General features: G+C 43.7%; 6 protein-coding genes across 6 annotated transcripts; 4 read left to right on the top strand and 2 right to left on the bottom strand.

Moving 5' to 3' along the window:
* Positions 1 to 9: 9 nt before the first annotated feature.
* Positions 10 to 1360, top strand: P175DRAFT_0526213 (uncharacterized protein). The gene has a single exon (XM_040899452.1). It carries the CDS (start codon positions 376 to 378, stop codon positions 886 to 888), a length of 513 nt encoding a protein of 170 aa, XP_040749048.1. The 5' UTR covers positions 10 to 375; the 3' UTR covers positions 889 to 1360.
* A 2839-nt stretch (positions 1361 to 4199) lies between these two features.
* On the bottom strand, positions 4200 to 4874 carry P175DRAFT_0371907 (uncharacterized protein). Its single transcript, XM_040892949.1, has one exon. It carries the CDS (start codon positions 4793 to 4795, stop codon positions 4397 to 4399), a length of 399 nt encoding a protein of 132 aa, XP_040749049.1. The 5' UTR covers positions 4796 to 4874; the 3' UTR covers positions 4200 to 4396.
* P175DRAFT_0526214 (branched-chain amino acid aminotransferase, cytosolic) lies at positions 4628 to 6560 on the bottom strand. The gene is made up of 4 exons (XM_040899453.1): positions 6004 to 6560; positions 5674 to 5971; positions 4922 to 5620; positions 4628 to 4859 (listed from the first exon to the last, which is right to left on the bottom strand). Exons 1-4 carry the CDS (start codon positions 6269 to 6271, stop codon positions 4847 to 4849), a joined length of 1278 nt encoding a protein of 425 aa, XP_040749050.1. The 5' UTR covers positions 6272 to 6560; the 3' UTR covers positions 4628 to 4846.
* A 5378-nt stretch (positions 6561 to 11938) lies between these two features.
* On the top strand, positions 11939 to 15373 carry P175DRAFT_0465618 (putative protein kinase Scy1). The gene is made up of 2 exons (XM_040894880.1): positions 11939 to 13688; positions 13734 to 15373. The coding sequence occupies exons 1-2, from the start codon at positions 12251 to 12253 to the stop codon at positions 15005 to 15007; spliced, it is 2712 nt and encodes a 903-aa protein (XP_040749051.1). The 5' UTR covers positions 11939 to 12250; the 3' UTR covers positions 15008 to 15373.
* Positions 15374 to 15753: 380 nt separating this feature from the next.
* Positions 15754 to 20411, top strand: P175DRAFT_0445320 (uncharacterized protein; the record flags this gene model as incomplete). The annotated part of the gene is made up of 8 exons (XM_040894276.1): positions 15754 to 15881; positions 15967 to 16860; positions 16962 to 18017; positions 18664 to 19304; positions 19381 to 19417; positions 19474 to 19609; positions 19678 to 20024; positions 20087 to 20411. The coding sequence occupies 8 exons, from the start codon at positions 15754 to 15756 to the stop codon at positions 20409 to 20411; spliced, it is 3564 nt and encodes a 1187-aa protein (XP_040749052.1).
* A 918-nt stretch (positions 20412 to 21329) lies between these two features.
* Positions 21330 to 23988, top strand: P175DRAFT_0504403 (putative RSC complex subunit Sfh1). Its single transcript, XM_040897861.1, has 4 exons — positions 21330 to 21949; positions 22051 to 23223; positions 23282 to 23366; positions 23421 to 23988. Exons 1-4 carry the CDS (start codon positions 21606 to 21608, stop codon positions 23526 to 23528), a joined length of 1710 nt encoding a protein of 569 aa, XP_040749053.1. The 5' UTR covers positions 21330 to 21605; the 3' UTR covers positions 23529 to 23988.
* The last annotated feature ends 835 nt before the right edge of the window (positions 23989 to 24823 follow it).

The raw sequence follows: 24823 nt of genomic DNA on the forward strand, positions 1-24823 counted from the left end.
CCCCCCCCCCCGACGGCGATACCACCGATACCACCGATACCTATCCCTATCTCCATCGCGCTCTTCTCTTACGGCCATAAACATGGACCCTTGCATCCAGCAGAGTACGCCAGCGGGAGTAACGGGAGTATCGGCAGTACCGGCGCCCCGCCCTCGCCTCTTAACCTACAGTATCCGCCATCTCCCCATGACAACGGGGCTGGCACCCCCGCTTGCAGAGGGAGTTTCTGGGGGCGGATGGGGTGTTGTCCATGAGGCGATGGACGGGCTTCGTACGGATAGTAATTACGACGATGGAACTGCTAGGGATCGAGATAAAGAGTTTCCTCTCTGGATGCTGCTGTTACAGCTGCTGCTACTGCCTCGATTAGTGCGATGGATTCTGCAATTCCTATGGCGACAAGTGGAAATGACCCGTTGAAGAATGGTGCTACTACTACCCTTTTCGGTGATAATGGACCTGAGCCCAGGTGTGATACTACTAGTAAACTTGGCCATAACCAGACTACCTCTATCCAGGATGCCGCAAGCGAGTCTGCACGCGCAGGATTAGAGAAACAGCCAGCCGGTCCCAGGATTGGCGACTCCAGCGATCATCATCCCCCTCCCCCCCCCCCCCCCCCGGGTGTATTAGCGGTTGTGGCTGTATGCTGTGAGGAGGGCCGCCACAGGAGCGTGGCCTTTGTTGAGGAACTAAAGAGACGGCTGGCTGGATTCCGGGACGGCGATGGATGCTATACATGGCGAATGAGGGTTGATGTTTCGCATCGCGAGCCTATAAGAGAGGTCCAGTTCAAGCAGAATGGATTCTACGAGACATGTAAACTGCCAGATCTCAGTAGATTGGATTGCTATTCCTACTGCGCCTTTCTTGTCCCTGTAGAGTAGAGCAAGGAGTATAGAAGTTCAAAAACCTCGACGGTCTTGAGATCCTAACAGCGAACACCGGTGACAGCAATCTGAACGACCAACTTGCCAAACCCCGGGATCAGGTTTCCCGAGCATCTGTTTCCGATGGAGTACGGCAAGCCAATACATAGTATAGTTTCCGTGATGGACGATCCTCACAATGGGGTAAAGAGGATTTCTCCAGATACTCCCGAATAACCGGATCTAGTTCCTGATATTTCTCGAATGAGGGAAATGCATCGAAGGAGGTGATAAATCCTAGAGACCTAAGGATTTTCCAGGGGTACAGCAGCAGACTTGACCAGGTCGTTGCAGAGATCTACTACCAGATCTCTCCTTTCTGCATTACGTATGCTTGAACCTGTGATCAAGAGTCTTATGGGACGAATGAAATCGGAGTGAGACATCCATGCTGCCGCACTTGCATTCTAATTAAGGCTAACCTAACGACTAGCAGGATTCTACCTAGGTAGCTAGATATGAATGGAGAAATTGAAGAGACACATCCATTTGCTGGTTGGTTTCGATTGGTTACTGTCGCTGTCTTAGTTTTAGACTACCTAGGCATGCAATGCACTTGAGCAATATTTCCCAGTTCGTCACAGTAAACACTTTATGCCGGATTACCTTTCCTTGCTTTCTACCGTACACAGGATATAGACAGGACTGTAGTAAATAATCCCAGAGAGCAAAAAAAAAAAATCAGGCTACGGCTATCGAGTCACAATCCTATAGCCAACATATAAATTCGTCAAACTATCCACGAATTAACCTACGCCTAAGCGCCGTCATCTCCATACGGCGCGCCATTTTAGGGGTAACAGCAAGACTAGACCAGCGTGATAGTCCCCGCAGCCACCATGATTCAAGCATACTACGGACTACCTAGGTACTGATTAAAGTCCCATCTTATCATTTCCGAAGTGGCAGCTACCAATTACCGTGTAAATATGAAGTGTAACCATCGATGAATCGAGTATCCAGCTCGTTTTAATTGGCTATTTATTTAGTCTCCAAGTCAAGTTCAAGTCCACCCACACATTATTCCGTATGTACTACTACTATAGTACTGATATTAACTAGTTATTCGTAGGTATTAGTTAGATAGACCCGCATCATGCGTGCTGCACTCGCAGTACCTTACTCACTTGGGCAGATGAAAAGGCACTAATATCTACTATACATATTCACGGACTTTCAAGTGCCACAAACAAACATTCTTTATTGGACTTTGTGGTCCCCACAGCAAAATCACATTTTTCGGTCGGCGTTTCTAATTTGGTGCAGAAATTCCCTCGTGCAGAGTAGTTCGCAATAGTAGAGCACGTACGGTGGGACACGACCTTATACGGAGGCCGGACTCGCGGGTTACCGACTTGGTAATGTCTTGCAGCCTACTACCTAGTGCCTAGGTACTAGGTAGTTGACTAGTAGTGCCTACTGTCTACTACGGCCGATTTATTGTTTATTACGTATATATATATAGATATGTGTGTGTGTTTCTGGGTTGGTGGTTGTGATTAGGTGCAGTGTAGCGTAGGGTAGGGTATATAGTAACTAACTGCATGTAAATGCTACCTAGGTACGGTTCTGTGTACTCTGTAGGCAGAAGGAAACAGAACCAGCCTTCTAAAACATACCCAGATCGAGATTGAATAATCCACAGCCGAATTGAAGATATGTACTCCGTATTGGTTGCATTATTGTCTGCAAGATTGATGCACGGTGCGATACGCCGGTGGGTAAACCCGAACTCCGAGGAGATGGTTAGGTAGGTAGGTAGGTAGTCTACATCTCCATGATGATGTACGGAGTACTCCTTACGGAGTAGTTTGAGGTAGAATTAGGAATCCACAGGTGCCCAGGTAGGAGTAGCTATGTTCGTTGTGAGCCGGTTAACTAGGTAACTACCTATACAGTGTCGAGACCTTGACAAATCAAAGCCTGAAGATTATGATCAAGTGGCGACGCAGCCAAGTAGTTAGTCTGGATGGATCAATTCAAAAGAGATGGAAAAGACAGATCCAGATGTACTCTGTAAAGAAGGGTTTATTGTGCAGCACCTAACTAGGTACTGGTAGCTTGTATTTGTCCTGGCCAAGTCGCTAGAATCTAGAATGGAATATGCTCTCGACCTCTCAATGCCAGCAATGATCACATCTCTCCTGCCTGTTGTAGGCAAGCTGCATTGCCACACAACCTACCCTGTGGCATTGTTCACATTCCAACTCTACTATACAGAGACCAGAGGACAACGGAGGCCTACACTTGAGCAAGTTTAGCGAGTTAGAAGTGAACGATCTCCCGTCGCTCCTGCGGAGTAAGTCTAGATTGTTTTCACTGGATTGCTAACAAACCCGGCGAACTAACTAACTAGTGGCCGCTGCAAAGTATCCAACCATTCCAAAGCGTGACTGACTGACTGATAGTCTCGGATGAAAATGGTCTCTCATTAGTAAGTTAGTAGTTGACGGGACGGATCCTGCCGACGCAACTTGCGAATCAGAGGGCGCTATTAAGAACTCGTCGATCTCGAGGCAAATACTCGTAGTCTCGTACTACTCCGTACTACTAGCAGTAAATATCGATAGAGGATTTGCGGGTTATGCCGACGGATGTTGTTTTCTTATCTGCACGCACCGCACCGCGGCGGCCGGTGGCTCGTATTCCATTTTCATTCCCTGGATTAATTACAACGGCTAACACGGGAAATCTAATTCGTATATTGTGTTGTTCTATTAATATGTATGGGTTTAATTTCGATTTCAACGGTTATTTCATGTCGTGGTCTCTACCCTCGTGTAGTTAGGAATTTTAGGGCTCGAGTAACCGCTAGGTATTTAACTCAGCTTGCAAGTCCAAGACATGTATGTATCTCTGATTTCAGCTTAATATCGAATAACACTCTCCTGCTAGCGAGCACGAAATTCTCTAGGTCTCTTTGTACTTCTCAAAATATCCACTTCTTTAGGTCCGTAGCCTTTAGGTCCATTTCGCTTTACGCTTGTGGAGATACTACCTAGGGACGAAGCTAGGTGCTTGTATCCTGCCTAATAGTAGGGGAGTGAGGTGAGTTAGTTACTTTATGAATCCTGTCCCGAATATAGCACGGCCCACTACTGACCAGCAGGATCGAAGCTCCCTCGACAATGAATAGTCAATAGACATACCACGCCTAGAAAGGAATTGGAATTGAAGCACAGCACACATTAATGATACTGAGAACGCGGGCTATCATCACATCACGGTGATCATCTCGACACCTCTTTACCTACAGGTACCTACTACTCGTCCGAGTTAAGGACCCCAATACCATAATTAGGCGTCCATCGCTCTTCAACCGTTGATTGGGCTTGCTATTATTATCATACTCGAGTAGTTCTGGCTTAGGTGGGTTGAAGAAGTGGTTACAGTCTACTTCGCCGGCCTTGTCTGCATTCCAGCGTATCAATCTCCCCGGTTAACGAAATAACTGTCGATCAGCGCACTAAGTACAGAGTACAGATCTGGCTTCTATCGTGGTCCAGCTGTATTTATTGTGTGGTCTGCTCTGCGTTGCGGCTGTGTAGGTAGCGCCCGCTGGGGCTTGTTTGACTTTGGGGGCCGGGGGTCTGCATTTCTGCGTTGGGTTCTGTTGAAGTAGATGGGGGGGTTTGGGGGAAGGAGGGTGATTAATCACCATCGAAGTTGAATATGTTGTTGTGACAAGGGCTAGGTTAGGGGTTGTGTGTCCTCTGGGCAAGAGGTAGAAATTTTGGCATTTGCAGAAGAATAGCGCGCATGCTTTATTGAACGTACTGAAAGAAGGCAATGATATAGTAATAACAGACAAAATAGTAGTAGATGCAACCACCCAGCCGCCAATAGTTTCTGATACAAAATCCATCAAAGGGTCTAGTACATTTAAAGAGATAAATATCTGTTCAGGTCTTGCTGGTTACAGCACATAGCTGGCGAGTCAGTCAGTCAGTATGAATTCCTAAAAAGAAGAAGAGCGAAAAGGATGGCTTACCTCCATGGGTGATCCTCATCACCATACTGGATACTTTCGATCCAATTCTTCATCTTAAGAGCAATCTCTCCAGCCTCCTGCTTCTCCTTGAGTCCGCAATCTACCAGCTTGCCGCGGTAGCTGATGGATCGCACAGGGCTCACAATCGCTGCGGTACCGGATCCAAACACCTCAATCAACCTACCCTCCTCAGCTGCCTCCGCAACCTCTGACATTCTGATTTTGCGCTCAGAGATGGTCCAGCCCTCGGGAGCGAGCCTCTCGCGGGCAAGACACAAGACAGTGTCGCGCGTAACACCCTCCAGGATGGTTCCATCTAGAGGAGCGGTCACCAGCTCCTTTTGGCCGGTCTCCTTGTTCTTGAGAGCAACGAAGAGGTTCATCGTTCCGACCTCCGTGACATACTCCTCCTCCCCGAACAGCCACAGGTTCTGCTGGAACCCTCGGGAAGCTGCCTTCAGCTGAGGCACAATGCAAGGGGCGTAGTTGGCGCCCAGCTTCTTATCTCCGACACCACCAGGCCAAGCACGAACGGCATAATCGGTCGCCTCCAATGACACAGCCTTGAAGCCAGTTGGGTAATAAGGGCCGACAGGGCTTGCAATGACGAACAGAAGCGCGGATCCAGGTGGGCCAACGCCAAGGGTGTTCTGTGTGCCAATTATTGTGGGTCGCAAGTACAACGAGTAGCCTCGCTCCCTTAGAAAGAGACTTAGCAAGATTCAAGACGGTACGGCCCTAGATTTACTCACTCAGGGATAAAGCGGCTATCGACCTTGACAAACTCGCCAATCATCTTGGTGAGGGCGTTGCCGTCAAAGTTAGGCAAAGCAATGCGCGCAGACGATTTATTTAAACGTTCCATGTTCTTATCCGGTCGGAATAATCGTATCTGGCCTTTGTTGTCTTTATATGCCTTCATACCCTCGAAGCATTCAAACGCATAATGGAACACACAAGCCGAGGGATCCAGGCTGAGCGGTTGGTAAGGAACAATACGGGGAGCGTGCCAGCCATCAGCAGCTGTCCATTCGGCGGTGATCATATGGTCTAGAGAGAGAACCAATGGTGTCAGGAATTACATCCCATAAGCGATTGAGTCGGAGCGATCCTACCGGTGAACGTCTTGCCGAAGACGAGGTCCTTCGCGGGGGTCAATTCCTTGGGAGTGCTTGTTTTTGTGACAGTGAGCTTCGAAGAGTCCAGGGAAGCGCCCTGAGAAGCAGCTGGAGTGACGCTGAAGCTTCTTTTCCATAATCGGTTTGCGCTGGATGTCTGCACTGGCACAACACGAGGAGCACCCAAGCTAGGTAACGCCCTACGGCGAGCAAGTTGGTGAAGCGATTTCATGACTGCGGCCAGATTTCGTAAGCAATTACAACAATTGAATTCCAGATCCAAAGACACCCCAATGCAGTAGCAACAAGGAAATGTGGTTAAAAGGATAAGTTGTTATCAGGCGGGCAACGGTCCTTAAAAATAATTGGAGCGGTATGCAACCCAAATTATGTATGACTCCTCGCGGACCGCAGTGACAACTCCGGACCATCGATCAAGAATGGGGGATACGACTCAATAACGCGGGAGGAAAAGCTGGAGAATACACACCTTTAGGTATTGGACACTTGGAGCATCAAAGAGCGTAGAAATTACAAAGACGAAAATGCGATCTTTGACGCAGATGTCCTCCACAAATCGACAAATTGACTTTCGGGTTGATGTCCGACGTCGGCACGCTTATCCGGCAAAAAGAGGCAGGCGGTGAGCAACTTTTGTTTGTCCTGTTTGTCCTGTTTGCACTTCAACTGCCTGTTCACGTGATCTCGATGATGTGTTGGATATATTATGATCCTAGGGGTAGCTCAATGGAAGCAGGTGATCAGATATATTGATGTGTGTGTCTGTTGGGGGGTTGTGTGCTTGCCTAAGGCCTTAATATAGGGTAATAACCCCCCTTTGCTTACTAAGTATATTACAAAATACCCCTTTAATTTAATACACCCCCTCAGGTTCAAAAGATTTTATCTAGTTTAAACCTGCAATTATATAATTTAAGATACTATTCTTATCCTAGATAGGTTTAAACTATATCTAGTAGTAGGTTATCTATTAACTTTAATCTCTCTACTATCCCCAAATCCTTCATAAATACCTTGAAGCTTTAGTAGGGTAGTACCTTAATCAACCTATCTGCAATCATCTTAATAATAGGATAATATAATACTTTTATTCTTTCCTTCTAGGCTTCCTGCCTAATCTAGTAATTATAAATATCTATATAGTATAGCCTTGTATTTAGGTAGTTAATTTCCTTATTTACTAGTTAGATAGTTTATATATTATTATATTAAATATTAATAGTTAGATTCTCTAACTTTACCTAGATTTTATCTAGCAGATACTTAGTAAAGATTCCTTCCTTTACTATATATAATAATGCTAATAATTCTACTTTAGTTATAGAGATTATTATAATTACCTGCTTACTAACTTTCTATCCTATTATACCTCTAAATAGCTTTATAATATACCCCTGTAAGCTTCTCTAGTCCTGATTATCTATAAATAAGGTATTACTATATAATAGGTAGTTATCTAAATCTCTAAGTTATAGGGCGAGTTTATTTATTTTTTTTAAATATTATAGGTATTAATCTACTTTAGTATAATATTCTTTACTAGGATTTATAAGGTACTAGGATAGCTAGAATACTATAAATATAATATCTAGTTATATTATAACTATTATATATATTATAGATCCTACCTTCTATTAATATTATTAGGTATATAAGCAAGATACTCTATCTTGATCTTTCTAGGGCACTATTTTTTTTAATATAGGAGTAGTATCTAGACCTTCCTTTCTATCTACTAGGTTAGCAATCTTATTAATATATACTAACTAACCTAGCTAGATAAGTTTATTCTCTCTATCCTAGGTAATCTCTATTTCTAGGAACCATTACAGGTCATTTCCTCCTATTATCTTAAACTAGTCCTGAAGCTCTTGTGCGGTGGCCTATATTCATGCTAATAATTTTTAGTAATAGGTAAATATAATATTATCTATATAAAAGAATATCAGGATCCTATCTCTAGTAATATAATATAATTTATATAGGATAGATTTATATTCTAGTAACTTTAGGACTTTTTAGAGAGTTATCTACTATAGGCAAGGAAATTATTTAAGTTTATATAATACTTTCTTTAGCTTTAATACTTTACCTAATTTTTAATATCTTAGAGATATTTCTATATATATTTCCTTATTATTATCTATATTAATAAATGCATTTGTAATATTATATTACTTTAATTCTAGATTAAATCAGGCTACTATTACTAGAAAGATTTGGAGGGATCTTACTACTAGAGTTATAATATATAGATCCTTTATTAAATCCTCTTATTAATCTTCTCTTACTACTAGGCATGCTTTGCATTTAATTAGATTACTACCTTAATTACTTTTATATATATATACCTATTTATATTCTAATACTTTTATATACTTAGGTCTATCTACCTCTACCTATATTTTTATTATTTTATAACTAGCTAGGTAGTCCTACTCTACCTTTATAAATTCTTTGGATAGTAGGTGATTTTTAACTTGGCAGTATATCTTTAAAAGGGTTGGTAGCTAATCTAGGTAGGTCCTAATTAGACCCTCTAGTTGCCTATTCTATCTTTGCATTTCTACCTTAAAGGCTAGTATTCTATCTTATTAGGTTAGTTATATTAATCTCCCTGCTATGAATACTAATTTCCATGTAATTTAATAGCTTTTATTTGGCTTAGTTTCTTCTTTAGTTTTGGCCATCTTATATTAGTAAGCACCTACTAACATTACTACTAACTATTCTAGATTATTGCCTGGTAGTATTAGATAGGCTATTTACTTATTTATATTAGTATCCTTATCCTTATCCGCGGCTTTAAGTACTGATCTTGATATTTAAACTAGATAATTAAGTAAGTTAAAATTACCTTCTAGAATATCCCTTATTATAGGATAATCTATATTTAATATTCCTTAGATTAAAATATAGATTTTAACTTTAATATCCTTAATTATTTATTTAAATTTATTAATTTTAATTATCAGGAAGTTATCCTTTATTACTTGAATAAATATATCTCTATCTCCTGAGAAAAATTCTTTCTTATTAAATATAATATTTCTTATGCAGATAATCTTCCTTTCCTTTCTTAAATTCTATATTTAATAGATATTAGTAGATTTATATCCTACTATATATCCTATAAATACTCTTAGGTTAAACTACTTTCCATACTTTACTATTATAGTTACTTATAGTTTAATTATTACAAATACCTTGTATCTATATATCTTTAGGTAAGCTTTTTAGGGTTTCTTATATTCTATTACTACTCTATCTTGGTGGGTAATATAGATATAGAATTAGTTAATTAGTATTTTCTATCCTGCCTGATATTTAGGTATTTAATTATATAGGTATACTACTATATAGATATATTCAGGCTATAGAAATATAGGTAGTTTTACTCTCTATCTTATTATACATGCCTTCTCTTTTATTATATCCCCTGAGTGCTCTACACCTCTATTTTAGGCTAGTATATATAAAGTAGAGTAGTTAAGTCTTGCTCCTTTAGATTATATAAAGTCTTCTAACTATCCCTTTATCTTGCTATCTAACTTAATTACTCAGGGTTTGATATTATATCACCTTTCTAGGAGGGTAAATAGATCAAGCAGGGTATTTTTAATTATCTTTATATATTAGTCTAAGAGGTAATAGTCCCATATAAAACCTGACTACCTATCTATAACTAATAGTAGGGCTTAGTAGTTATTTATCCCTATTTTAAAATTATAAAAGTTAATTACTAACTATAGACCTGGTCCTTCTGTAGTAATATAGTTCTTTTAGTTAATTCTTTACTTTATTTTTACTATACTACAGGCATCATATTCTACTATAATAGGTCCTCTAATCCTTACCCCCTTAGTATTCTTAACTAGGTAATCTAATACCTATGGTTCTAGATATTTAAGGTATAAATACTACTATTTTATATCTCTAATACTAGTAATAGTTTAGAATATTACCTAGCCTATTATACTATATAGTTTACTATTATATTTTATTATAAATTGGCTATATTTCTTATCAAGATAGGCTGCTACTATATCTTTAGAGGTATAGAGTAAGTTAAAGTCAGGATTATTCTTAAAATAGATACCTATTTAATTTAGTAATATAAGTAATACTAGGTTATATACTATTTCTTTATAGTAAGCTATATCCTCAAGAATTATATAGCTATATTTTATACCTTTATCTCTTTAAATTATAACCTGTATACTAATATCTCTATATCCTATAATAAATACTTTTAAGTCTCCTGTCTATATATAGTTATCTTATATTAATTCTATATACTACTTAAATTAATATAAATTATTAAATATATAAATTAATAATCCTGAGTTAAGAATAATAGAATGCTATAATAAGTATGATATAGTTTTAAATTAGATATTAAATAAAGCTTTAACTTTATCTTTATTCCTGCCTTTTATTTGACCTACTCCTTAGTTACTTCTTCCTTCTAGTTATTCTAGGTCTTGTTTATTTTATTCTTGCTCCTTTGCTACCTTTTTAGCTAGGGCCTTATTTATCTTAAGTTGCATGTTAACCAGCTTTCTTATTACACTCTTTTTCTTGAAGTCCTTGGGCGCCTTTTCTAGGAATAGATAAAAATATTATATCTATTCATGCCTTTAAGAACATGTATTACATGACTAATATAAGTCTTTAGAAGTACTCCTTTTAGAGTTTATTCTTCCTATACTATTATATTTATGCTTATATTTTATTTCCTTATCTTATAGCAGGGATATTTCTTTATTACTAGTTATATCTATTATATCTTTAATAGCAAATATTAGTCTAAAAGCCCCTCTACTAGTCTTACTATGCTATTACAGGAATATATTAATAGTATTATAAAAGTTATTTACTATAGTATAGAATAATAATATTCCTGCTAGTATCTCTTTCTTATAGTCTGACTAATAGAATATAGTCTAGGATAGAGCTAGATAATATGTTATATTTAGGAAGTCTTCTACCTAATCTAGTAATAATATTATAACTCTAAGGTTTACTTTAATTACCTGTTAAATAGTAAATTCCTAATTATTTAACTAATTAACTATATTACCTTTTAGGGGTCAGATTACCTTTATATAGATATTATAGGCTATATTTTAAATTTATCTCTAGTTAACTACTATATATTCTTTTAATTTGAGGTACTACTTCTCTAAAATTTTTATTAGCTTGTAGTAGAAATAATAAACCTTTAAGAAAATAATATATTAGATCTAATCTTTTAGTTTCCTAAATTCTATAACCTAATAATTATACTCATTTATTTCTATTTTATAGAGTACCATTTTAGAATTAAAGTCTTGTATTAATACTATAGAACTCCTAGTATTATTTACTAGTAGAGTTTCTCTACTATTCTTAATTAGTCTAGTAAATTATTACAGACAACTCTTACTACCTTCTATTATTTCCTATAGATTATTGTCTCTCGCCCGTGCTTTAAATAAGGATTACTATATTAGCTAGTCTTCCTACTTAGTAAGCCTCACTACATTATCTTTATTATTAATAGTTGGAGGTATTATACTCAGTATTTTACTAATTAGTAGGTTTAGTAAGGGTCGTTGGTATTTTAATAATTAGTAGGTTTTAGTAGGGATTATTAGTATATATTCACGTGCTTTAAGCAAATATAAGACTCTTAATTATTGGATATATTATGATCCTAGGGGTAGCTCAATAGAAGCAGGTGATTGGATATATTGATATATATGTCTGTTGAGGGGTTGTATGCTTGCCTAAGGCCTTAATATAGGGTAATAACCCCCCTTTGCTTACTAAGTACATCACGAGATACCCCTTCAATTCAACATGATGGCAGCGATAACAACTAAGCAAAGTTAGGCTGATACCTGTAATGAAGTGGGAAAGAAACACAATCTACGACATATGCTGCTATGGAAATTATAGTGGGAGCAGAAAGTCCTTCTTTCCATTCGGCTTCCATCTTCTTTTGCTCTTGATATTCTCCTGGATGGGATGATCACCCTCAATCAGCTTTGTTGTTCTTTACTATATCCTTCAACATCTGTGTTGGGTTCCGAACCCCGAGCCTGCATGCGAGCTGAATTCGCACTCACCCCAGACGGAATGAGATAATTGCTTTTGGTTATTGTTTCCGGAGTTTAATGCGATCGATCGATCCCACTGTACCAAGATGTTTTCCTCAGCTCTCAAATCCCTAAGCTCCAATATATCGGCAAACTACCAAATTTCCCCCCATCCCACTGTGGTTTCGGGGCCTTGGAAAATTCACGATGGAAAGAAGAAGTCCACCGGTACGATAGCTTCGATCTTTATCTTCGACAAAAAATCCCTCGAGCCTCGATCAGGCGGACTCGGTGGCCGTTCGGGAGCCTCGATCAAGAAATTACAGGAGGAAGTTGTCGAACGACTAAAGCGGGAGGCCAGCAACCTTGCCCGGCTCAGACACCCGTCCATCCTACAGGTCCTGGAACCTGTCGAAGAAACACGAAATGGCGGTCTTATGTTTGCTACAGAGCGAATCACTGCCTCACTTGCTGGGCTTTTGCAGGAAAAAGATACACAGGAAAGCAGTTCTAGAGTCGGATCCCGGGGCTCGCGGCATATGGTGGAGGAACCTGACGGATCACGGAGACGAAGAGACCTTGAAATTGACGAATTAGAAATTCAAAAGGGCCTCCTCCAGGTTGCCAAAGGTCTTGAGTTTCTTCATGAGTCCGCAGGCCTTGTCCATGGCAACCTAAACCCGGAGGCTATCTATATTAACGCGAAATCCGATTGGAAAATCTCCGGCCTTGGATTTGCCGGTCCTTCAGACACTGCAGAATCCCGATCCTCTCTCCCACCATTAGCACTATCAGAAGTGCTTTATCAGGACCCTCGACTTCCGCAGTCTGTTCAGCTGAATTTGGACTACACCTCACCGGATTTTGCCTTGGATTCTAATGTGAACCCAGCTGCGGACATGTTCTCCCTTGGACTTATAATAATCGCCCTCTATAATTCACCACACTCATCTCCTTTGAAAACCCATGGAAGCTTGGATACTTACAAACGATCAATAAGCTCACCCTCCTCAACTCCATCACAAAGCAACAACTTCCTTTGCTCGACCCCGATTCCCAAAGATGTCCTTGCACATGTACTTCCAAGATTGATAACAAGAAGGCCATCCCAACGCCTTACTGCCCGAGAATTCCAAGAATCTCAGTACTTTGACAACATCCTTGTGTCAACAATCCGATTTCTCGAGTCACTGCCTGCTAAGAACCCCAACGAAAAATCACAGTTCATGCGTGGCCTCCAACGTGTGCTTCCGGAGTTTCCTGTTTCGGTTCTAGAGAGAAAACTGTTGGGTGTCTTGTTGGATGAACTCAAAGATCGTGAACTACTGCCTCTCATTTTGCAGAACGTTTTCACTATTCTCAAACGCATTCCTAACGCACGCCGTGTTCTTCCTGAAAAAGTGATCCCTCAACTCAAAGAGATATTCCCAGTGGGCAAAGGGAACCCGAATGAACGCGACTCGAAGAAGGATGCAGGACTCCTGGTGGTGCTCGAGAATATGAATGTCATCGCAGAGAACTGTCCCGGAAAAGAGTTCAAAGATGGTGAGTTATCGTCTCATTAACTACCGAATTAGCTAATATTTGTAGATATTCTACCCCTGATCCACCTGGGACTGGATTCGCCAACGCATACCCTCGTAGATGGTGCCATAAAATGCTTGCCCGTGATTCTCCCCGTTCTTGATTTTAGCACTGTAAAAAATGAAGTCTTCCCTCCTATTGCTTCTACGTTTAGTCGAACCAATAGCCTCGCCATCAAAGTGCGCTGCCTGGAGGCCTTTACTGTACTTTCTGGTGGTTCCGTGGATGGAAGAGAAGCAGAGCAAGATGACTTGTCTGGTATAGTTGAGAAGAGCAAACCGCAGGCTGCGAAATCCTCCATTCTGGATAAGTACACGATACAGGAGAAACTTGTTCCCTCATTGAAAGCGATCAAGACAAAGGAGCCAGCTGTTATGATGGCAGCATTAGGCGTGTTTCGACAGATCGGCACAGTTGCTGACTCTGATTTTCTTGCTCTGGAGGTTCTCCCTATTCTTTGGAGTTTCAGCCTCGGTCCACTCCTCGACCTGCGTCAATTCGCGGAATTCATGACTCTCATTAAAAGTATTTCCTCGAAGATCGAGCGCGAGCAATCGAAGAAACTGCAAGAACTTTCCTCGGGAGATGCTGCTGGATTCCAGAATGGAGCGGCTACGTCCTCGAAAAGCCCCAATAATTTTGCGCCATCAGACACGGAATCCACGAGGGATAATTTTGAACGCCTTGTTCTTGGAAAAGGTGGCACCGCCCCAAGCCCGGATAATGACCCTTGGGGCAGTCTGGTCGCCGAGACACCAGCGCCCAAAACTACTTCTCCACGACCATCGCCCACAGCGTTCTCTTGGTCCACCACTACGACAGGAGTTACTGCTGGGGGACAGTCGAGCCTGACTGCTCGTTCAATCACTCCCGATTATAAGATAAATTCTTTCCCTTCATTGGAGCCTAGCGTTAAACAAACCTCTGCTCCGGCACCAGCATTCCCTACTCTCCAACCATCCGCTCCTAATCCCTGGAACATGGCAAACGCCCCAAACCATCAGCATCAGTTTCCGGGAAATAACATCATAAGCCCTACGCTCGGTTCTTTGGCCAGTATGAATACCCCCGGCACGTCTTCAGCCCGGCCAAACTTGCAGACAACCCCGAATTATTCTGCATTCTCGATTCCACCTCCGCCATCAGGACAGGCGTCCGGTGCATTTGCAGCATTTGGTCCTAATTCTAGCCAACCTTCTTCGCTCTTCCGCAACGGTACATCGCAACCACCACAGGGAGCGCAGAAACAAGGGCTAGACAAATACCAGAGCTTGATATGATGGGGCCCGGGTAATACACCGATCCTTGCTCCTCTCATTTCCTGCTATAGTCAAATTTTCTTCTCGCCTTTTTACTATAATTTTTCTCCTCCATGAGGGCCCTTTCTATTATATGTATGTAGATGATCACATTATTCCCCTTTGGTTTCAAGCAAGTCTGCTGGTATCCAAAAGTCATGAGTTTGATGTTCTATTTATGTCTTGCCAGCCCTTCTATAACGTTGTTCTGCATGGGTCCAGGTCCCATAAGTCTTGAAGCATCCCGCCTGGCACCTCACCTTTTACATAGTGTACCATGTACCACGAATTTTACTTTTATAATTCTTCCGTCCTACATATTGCTTGGATTAAAGAACCCAACTTGAGAACTACTTGCTAATCAATCCTCAATCGTCTTTTCTGGTCTAAACTACCTAAGTTACCTAAGTTAATTAATAGTCCCCACTCGGGCCAAGCAACACTCACGCCTCTGGAGCTTAGTAGCGAATCGAAATCTAAGCCTCAATTCCATCTGGCGTAGCGAATATTGTTTCCTCCTCTAGCTCTAGTAAATTAAGGTGGTATTCATGCTCCCTCTACAAAGAGGGGTACTCAGGCGCTTGCCGTCGGGACTTGCTTTGACTTCCCTCCACCGCCCCTCGTCCATATTCCTTCGACCCCTCAATCATCTATCCTCTCGACCTTCTTCCTCACCTACAGCCTCTGACTCTCTTACTCCTGAGCTTACTGTCTCCCGTGCCACCATGATGGATGCCAATGCCAAGCAGCATTACCTGGCCGACTCACCTCCCACAGTGGTCCGTCTGGAGGTCAAACATCACTTCGATACCCTGAAGGATAAGAGCTTGAGGAAATACGCGCATTACATGAGCCGGTTCGTTTTCTACATTCCTGGTGGTTGGCAGTATTCTGTGTCTCTGGTTATGCTTCTCTCATGGTAATTAACTGTCGGGGTTTAGAGCTGCATTCGAAGGAACCCGTGTGACCCTCCGTCAAGTCTCTCCTGAGTCGGAGCCGATTTACGACTTGATCCTTGCGCTGCATCGTGCCTGTGATGGAAAGTGGACCGATCTTACTCAGAAGACCGGTGTCAGTGAAGAAAACGTCCGCTTCTTCCTCGAATATGCCGCTCAATTCCTCGGAAACTGTGGTAACTACAAGGGCTTTGGTGATTCGAAGTTCATTCCTCGATTGCCGGTTGAAGCCCTGGAAGCATTGTCTTCAGCCTCGCCTGAGGCAAAATCTGCGTTTGAGAAAGCGAACACAACAGGAGGTGGTATTTACGAGACCGACGAACAATCGCTCATGCATCTCGGCTATCCCGAGGCTGGACACATGACTACGTATTACCCTGAGTCTCCAGCAATCACCAAAGATGAGATTACTGCTATTGGAGATCTGTTTGAGCAAAAGGGAATGCCTTTGGAAAACACTAGACTTCGGAAGACTTCGACGGGAGACTTTGAGTTGCTCATTGCCTCGGGTGTTTCCAACCCTCCTGCGCGTGATAGGGACCTCGGCGACGTCACTTCCTTTGAGTTGGATGGGAACCTGAAGGGAAAGAAAGTACAACTTGTGTTTGGCGATCACCAGGAAGAGATGGCAAAGATTGCACATAGCGTCAAGCAAGCTGGGCTTAATGCAGCGAATGATACCCAGAAGAAGATGTTGGACGAGTATGCCAAGTCGTTTGGTGCCGGTTCAATTGAAGCAATCAAGGAGAGCCAACGTTTGTGGGTAAAAGACCAGAAGCCAGTTTTGGAGACAAATCTTGGATTCATAGAAACATACAGAGATCCTCATGGAGTGAGAGGAGAGTGGGAAGGGTTCGTTGCATTGGTGAGTTACACCCTGTTTATCATATTGAAGCGATGAATATAGTTAATCTCAGAGCAATATAGGTTAATCTAGAGCGAACTCGGGCTTTTGGGAAACTTGTCGACAGTGCCGAAAGCATGATTCCTAAACTTCCTTGGGGAACCGATTTTGAAAAGGATAAATTTCTGAGCCCCGATTTCACCTCGCTGGAGGTCTTGAGTTTCCAGTCCTCTGGCATTCCTGCCGGCATTAACCTTCCCAACTATGATGATATACGCCAGAATCTAGGTTTTAAGAACGTCTCTCTTGGGAATGTCCTTGGCGCTAAAGCCCCTAATGAGCCCATTCCTTTCATCAGTGAGAAGGACCTGGAGGTATATCGCAGATGCCGTGACCCAGCATTTGAGGTGCAAGTCGGTATCCACGAGCTTCTTGGACATGGAACCGGTAAGCTGCTGCAGGAGACTGCTCCTGGAGAATACAATTTCGACGTATCCAACCCCCCAATCAGTCCTGTCACTGGCAAGCCGGTGTCCAGTTGGTACAAGCCCGGTCAGACCTGGAGTTCCGTCTTCGGAGCTATCGCTTCCTCTTATGAGGAATGCCGGGCAGAGTGTGTTGCAATGGCCCTCAGCTGTGATTTCAGCATTCTGAAGATCTTCGGGTTTGGAGATGGAAAGGAAGATATTTCGAATGAGGCTGGCGATGTCCTCTTCGCAGCCTATCTGCAGATGGCGCGTGCGGGTCTGGTCGCCCTGGAATTCTGGGATCCTAAAACTAAGAAGTGGGGACAAGCGCATATGCAAGCTCGATACAGTATCCTGCGCACCTTCCTTGGCGCTGGTGAGGATTTCGTCAAACTTGCTTATACTAAGGAGGATCTCTCTGACCTTGAAATCCACTTGGACCGCTCCAAGATCCTCAGCCATGGACGGCCGGCTGTTGAGAAATATTTGCAAAAGCTGCACGTCTACAAGAGCACTGCAGATGTTGAGGCGGGCAAGGCACTTTACGACGATATTACTGCTGTGGATGAATGGTGGGGGACTAAGGTCCGTGACATCGTCTTGAAGAACAAGATTCCCCGCAAGGTATTCGTCCAAGGTAACACTATTCTAAACGGGGATGAGGTCATCTTGAAGGAGTATGAGCCAACTCTTGAGGGCATGATTCAGAGTTTTGTTGAGCGTGAGTGAGGTCTAAGCAGACAACATATCAGCTTCTAAAGGTCCCTTGAACCAATAATATATCTTCAATTCCTCTGTAGATGCAATCCGCAAAGCTTCTGAGATCTTGATCTTTACAAGTAACAAACTAACTCCAGGAATAAGTAACTAACTACTAGTAATTCCTCGACGCATAGATTTCATCTTTTGTCATCAATAAAGATAAGCTAGTCCTTATCAGTGCTCCTAATCACGTGCAGAGGTGCGGCTGGCCATCCAGCCTTCTACAGAACAAAGTCTTGGGAATGATGGCATGAAATCGCAGATGCATTTATTGCAATGTGTAAGTAAGAGATGTTATCAATGGGTCTATAATATGGCCTTTCCAAAAATTCCCAAACGTAATTGTAGCATCAAATGCCCGTCACGCCTACTGTAACTCTCGTTCTGAAATGAGTGCCGCCAATAGGGCCTCTAAGCGCTTCCTGCTAACCTCAACCTCTCCTCTTTCCTCTTCCTTGCCTTGGCTAATCTCCTGGCTTCAGTTAAAGCTTTCCATCGGCCTGGTTTCAATATCCCCGTTATTCCTCAGAATTGATTCTTTTTGATTATCTGCCCCTCCGGTACCCATGAACGAGCGCCTTTAGACCTAGTGCGCTCCTGATCGACAAGAGCAACGAGAGTCTGGATCAGCCCCCAATCAACGGGACGGTCGTCTAGCGAACGTCGAACACCCTCCTCCCTCAACTCGAAACAAAACAAACTACAGCTTTCAATCAACATCCAGAGAACGCTCGACACCTTGTCGTGGTCACCGAATTCACCTGGCTCGCCTCCCACGGCGCGGCCGCCTCATCATCACCTCGCAGTCCCCGTAGTGGAGGAAGACGACCCCCCCTACACAGCGCCGCCGCCGCATTCCCCATATCCCGAAGCTTCTTCCTCTAGCCTTTCGTTTTCGCGTCCTCCACCATTTTCGTCGCTTGTATTTGCCACCGCGACAGATTGCAACCGCCCGAAGACTCTACCTACTGAACCCGGCTCCGCCTCTCCTCCGCCCCCGAACGACGACGAGCCCTTAGAGCCGGACCCTTCATCGGCCTTAGTCGCGGAAACCAAGGCCTCTTTCTCTCGAGACTCAAAAGGAGAGCCTCCCGGGAAGAGCACTGACGACGGAGAACCTCCTCCACCATATACTGAAGGATCCAGTCCAATCCACTCGTTTACTTACGTGATGGCAGCGGCAGGAGGCGCGTCGAGTATTATCACCCAAGTACAGCAGACAGGAGGGCCTCCGATAAATACACTCGGTGGTATGATCATCCATTGATTATGGGTTTCTAGAGCGAAAAAAAAAAAACATTGCTAATTGGATCACCTCCGGATCAGATATTAATGGCGACGAACATATCACTCTTGATCTCCGGTAAGAGCGCGCATCTCTTCATTGATTGCGCTCGTTTATTCTAATGAAATTCGTAGGGGAATTCGGTTTACGCTTTCTCGCGATGAATTGTTGACATTACCGGAGTTTGTCCTTCTTTCTCTCTTCCCAAATGGTCTACTTCCAGACGGGCATATGAATGGCTTCCACGAAAGCGATGTATACCCGGTTGATGTACGTGATCATTACTGACTGGTTTAACTGCCTCCGCGTATCTGAGCAAGTCTAATGTGATATTATAGTATGATCCGGCATCTCTACAATATATGCTGGATTTCTTTCGCGCCGTTGCCCAGTCCATTCCATCATCGCCATCCGGCGGACCCCCTGACCTTGATGTGGCTCCCGATTCCCTGCAAGGGTCTACGAGAGACATGCTCCAAGATCGTGCTGGCATCATCGTCTTGCGCGAGGATCTGGATTTCTATGTCATTCCACCACGTCCGGATATTGATCACGCAGAGATGATGGAGGTCAAGCGCGCTGCAGCGAAGGCGCTTCTCAAGCAGGATGGAATTTTTTCCGGGCTCAGGAAAAGTGACGAGCCTGGATCCACAGAACAACATCTTATTGAGATGCTCACCGCAGGGTATGTTTTATCGATCGTGAAGTATTTCTCTGCAAGTAAAGAACCAAGCTGACTCGTGGCAGTGGGTTTGACCGTGATGACCAATGGGGCCACCGTGCTCCAGAACCCAACAAGGCTGTTATTTGCAGTCTTGCCCTAGCCAAACTCCGAACGGATATTAGAGGGGATCTAGCCAGTAACAATGTGGGAATGGCCCAGAAGCTCCTTTTGTTTTGGCGAAAGCCAGCTCGACGATGCTGGTGGGAGGGTGTTGACCTGGACAACGTGGATGGAGTCGACACCACAGTCAAAATATGGATCCGTCGAGTCTGGACTTTGGAGATGGTAAGAATCTATGAACAAGACTCTTGTGACCTCTTTTCTTCTAACGATTTTTCCAGAGCGTAATTGGACTTCGATAGTCCTTGGCGACTCACGTTCAACATCGACATTCCCTTTCACTCCCTTATATCCGCCGCCATCGCATCCCCCCTGTCGATTTTGATGCATGCTAGATACACACGACGGTCGGCATCTTGTTCCTTCTATTGCTTCCAACCATCTTTTGCGTAGTTGACGATATCCCCTATATTTTCCGACTCTGGGCCCACAGACCAGAGGAATGGCGTATTCAATTATTGGGTGCTTGTGTAATCCTCTTTATAGTCTTCACTAGCTGGCCGGACTCCATGCATTGATCTATCTATGTACTACATTCCCTCGGCCCTTTTTTTGCGTCCTTGACCTTTTTTTTTTTTTTGTATTTACCCCCGTCAGGTTAACGGCTTTTATAGCACGTTCTACCGCGCTTGATATTGATCGATTGCTAGCCCTTATATCAAAAATATTGACTCAGTCTTGTCTTTCTCTTGGCTTCCTAGTACTCTGTGGTCTGTTTCTCCCTAGGTATTGCCTCGTTTCATAAACGGACGTTCTCTCTCTTTTATGTAAGAGTAGTTCAGAAGAGGACAATAAGAAAAGGGACATTTGGTGTTGGAGAAGCCGTATCTTCTATTGGATAGTGACATGATAGGTTACTAACAGCCCGGACCAGTGGATATCCGCAAGATAAGAAAGTAAAAGTGAAGGAATGGACGAAGGACAATCCTACTTGGAAGCACTGGGAATAGCATCAGTCCAGGCCCGAATAGGAAAGAGGAGGTACCGAATTTCAGAATTGATTACCTAACCATACAGGAACATCATAAATCCGACATCAGTTGCAATCACGTGATATTTCTCTGGAATGAGGCTAGCGTGGAAGAAAGCCCTTTGGCAAAACGCGGAGCTCGAGCGCGATCACCGTTGGAGGAGCTCGAGCAGCATCGCTACTATTCACCGTACGGGAGCAAGTTACATTCAAGGTCTACCCTACTCGCAGGAGGCGAATTCGTCTCGCGCATCTACTTCTACCCGCGATCTAGGCATTTCATTCTTGAAAAAAAAAAAAAAATAGCTTCTGTCGCTTTCCCCTCCCCTGGCCCATCCTTGCTCGGTTGGATTCACGAACGCTATTTTATTTTATTCGCAAATTGCAGCTCAAAACACCGCAACCAGGCACTGTCTGAAAGGGGCATGTTACTGTCCACCTAAGCGGCCAACATGTCCCCTCTCAGAGGTTATATCACATCTTACCCCCCACGAGTGCGCCAGTATGGCAACGCGCTCTTCACGCCTGTGATTCCCCAGAGCCAAGTTGGTCCGACATCACGGACCACGAAACGAGGAACCGCTGCTGTAAATTACGCGGAGGATGGCTTTGATGACGATGATTTTGATGATAGTGAGGGACCCCGGCGGCCTACTGGTCTGAGGAGTCTTCGACGAGAGGAGTCTTCCTTTGATAAGGTGGCGCTGGCTGAAAAATTGGGGAAGGAAATACACGCCCCTGTTGAAGTCCAAGGAGTTTTTCGAGACTGGATGATCAAGAGAATGCTACGGCCTGCGTATGTTTTATTTTGTTTATTTGTTTATTTTTTTTCTTCTTTCTCATTTTGACATCCCAGTGGGTTTTTGGGTTGCTGACCTCGACCTTCCTTCTTTCTAGCTGTGCCGACCAATTGCAAATCCAAGCGCAACTCCCCCTTACCCTTATACCCATTCGAATTGATCTTGAAGTGCCGGCGCATCAACCCCTAGAACCGTTTCCTCTGCCGCGAAATGTGCTTGACCCTGCGATTAATCCTACACTGCCTGCGTACAGGAGACCAGACCCACTTCCTGCTTTTAGGATCAAGGATACGTTTATGTGGAATCTTCACGAGGCTCTTGCGACTCCTGAAGAATTTGCCATTGGATTTGTTCGGGATATGGACTTGCCTAACCCGCAGGCAATGACCACGACGATCAGCACGCAAATTCGCCAGCAACTGGAGGAATATGCTGGGGTCGCACTACATCCTCTCTTCCAAAGCGCACAGCCAAAACAGGCTCTTTCGCAAGCAGGCCTCTCGCGAGACGTATCTGTGTCTGCAACTCCGGTGCCCACCCATGCTGCGACACCTGATAGCAGGGCCAACCAGCTGACCACGACCAAAGAGCCATTGGTGAATGACAGCATCCTGAATCCAGATGATGCATATAGATGTATGATCAACTTGAATATCAACCTGCAGAACAAACTTTACACGGATAAATTCGAATGGTCTCTCCTGCATCCCCCAGGAATGGCAGAGGAATTTGCCAAGGTTACCTGCGCAGATCTTGGACTGGCGGGAGAATGGGTTGGAGCAATCGCACATGGAATCTACGAAGCCGTTCTAAAGTTGAAAAAGGAGGTCTGCGAAAGTGGAGGCCTCATCAGCGGTCTTGGTGGTTATGGAAACGAGATTGATAATCAAGCGGCAAATGGAGCCGAAGCGGGGTGGCGATATGATCCCGAAGGCCTCGGTGATGAATGGGAGCCAAAAGTGGAAACTCTCTCGAAGGAGGAAATTGAGAAGCGAGAAGGAGATCGCGAACGACAGATTAGGCGCCTACGCCGAGAAACCGCTCGATTTTCTTCAACAACTGGCATTACACCTGAAATCTCGCGGCAGGGTAGTGGGTATTTCGATATCGATAGTGAGACCCCGCTGGGACGAGGCGAAAGGAATAAGAGGAAGAGGCGTTTCCGCAGTCTCAGTCCGTTAGGAAGGGGAGGTACACCTGGTGGACGAGGGACTCCTGACACCGGATCGGGCGCTGGATATGGCGGTGGTGGAGGCACACTATCTGAATGGTTTGTTGGGTTGGCTCTTCTCCCCTCTTCTTGATTACTGACCCGATGTCTTTTCAAGGGAACGACAAAATTGGCGATGCAGTAACTGTATGGTTTGGGGTTCTGCGGTCTGGGCTGTACGAGACGGACCAGCTGGTCCAAGGGTAAGCAATTTTCTGGAGAAGTTGTCAATATCATGTCGACTAACCGGTTGGCAGACACTCTGTCACAACTGTGGACTTCTTTTTGAGCGAGACAAGGTCGCTCCTGAATGGTCTCGGGATCTACACCGTCATGATATACCTGTCGGGCGCGTAGTCGGGTAGGATAGGTAGAGAAATCCCCAAGTGCAGACGCTCAAACCTCCATCCATTTCTTATACGAGGGCCAAGGCTAGACAGACTGCTGTAGTCCTGATTCTATCAGCACAGCCTACCTGCGTCTATCCGGATCAACCCCTAGACAAGCATCATGCTACCCCGGTTTGATCGAAGCTTGACCGTTTATGCAAAGCAGCCCTGATCCGCGCCGTCTTTTGGAATTTAGTCCATGTACTTTTAAGCTCGGCCATGATATCTAATGAACCTTTCACAGTCAGACTGGCGTATTTGATTTAACATTCTTCTTCTCTTACTATCTTTATTCTACGTCAGTTCAGCTGTACGTTTTACACTATGTTTTATTTATTTATTTATTTATTTTGCTTTCTTCAACTCTGTCTCGAATCCTTACTTTATTCTTTTGCTTGGCCTTTGTTTACATTACGAATATGCACGCTAGTCTCCGACAGATAGGCGGCTTTATTATCATTTATTTTCTTTCTCTTTTACCTTCCCATTGCTATTTCATTCTTCTAATTACCCACCTGGGCAGTGTTGTATGCGGATTATACATAAAGCAAGGGCGTGCAGAGTCGGAAATTTTTTGCTGGAGGTTAGACAAGTGCAGGTAGAGATAGATAGATCACTTTACTGGACTTGTTTATTCTGTTCCATCATCCTGTATACCAAGGATGCAGAAAATAGGATCTAGGATTTTTATCAACTTCTCCCTAACCTCTCTGGATTTAAGGCTCCTCCTCCTACCAAACCAACCCAGTCACCGAGAACAAACAAACCGGTAGTATAACCAATACACAAAATAAGCATACAGACTGAGCCAGTCCTTTCCTATCCACAACTACATGTCCAGACGAAGACGAAGACCCTAGAGCGCCACTCCGCTGCAACGCCGTAAGAACTGACGCCGTTAGATTTGCGAGCTTTGTTTGGTGCTGCTCTTGCTGCTCTTGCTGCTGCTGCTGTAGTAGTAGTAGTAGTAGTAGTAGTAGTAGTAGATATGTCATCGGCACAGACATGGCTCGATTAGCATTCAAGTCCGATTTTTGGCCCCTCTGGTTCTGGCTTTGATGCGAGGGAATGAAGATTTTGTTCCCTGTGCCGCGTATCTGGATTTGATGTTTTCAGGTTGATTTTGATGCTGTTTTGCGTTGTTATTGTTGTTGTTGTTGTTGTTGTTGTTGTTGTTGCTGGGGGGTCGTTGTCGTTGTCGAAGTCTTCGGTTCCGTCGTCTTCGTTGAACTCGTAGCAGGGGAGAGTGAATGCGTATTTGTAGGGTGGAG

Source organism: Aspergillus ochraceoroseus (genome assembly GCF_002846915.1).
Source record: "Aspergillus ochraceoroseus IBT 24754 chromosome Unknown P175scaffold_9, whole genome shotgun sequence".
In the NCBI taxonomy this organism is placed as follows: Eukaryota; Fungi; Ascomycota; class Eurotiomycetes; order Eurotiales; family Aspergillaceae; genus Aspergillus; species Aspergillus ochraceoroseus.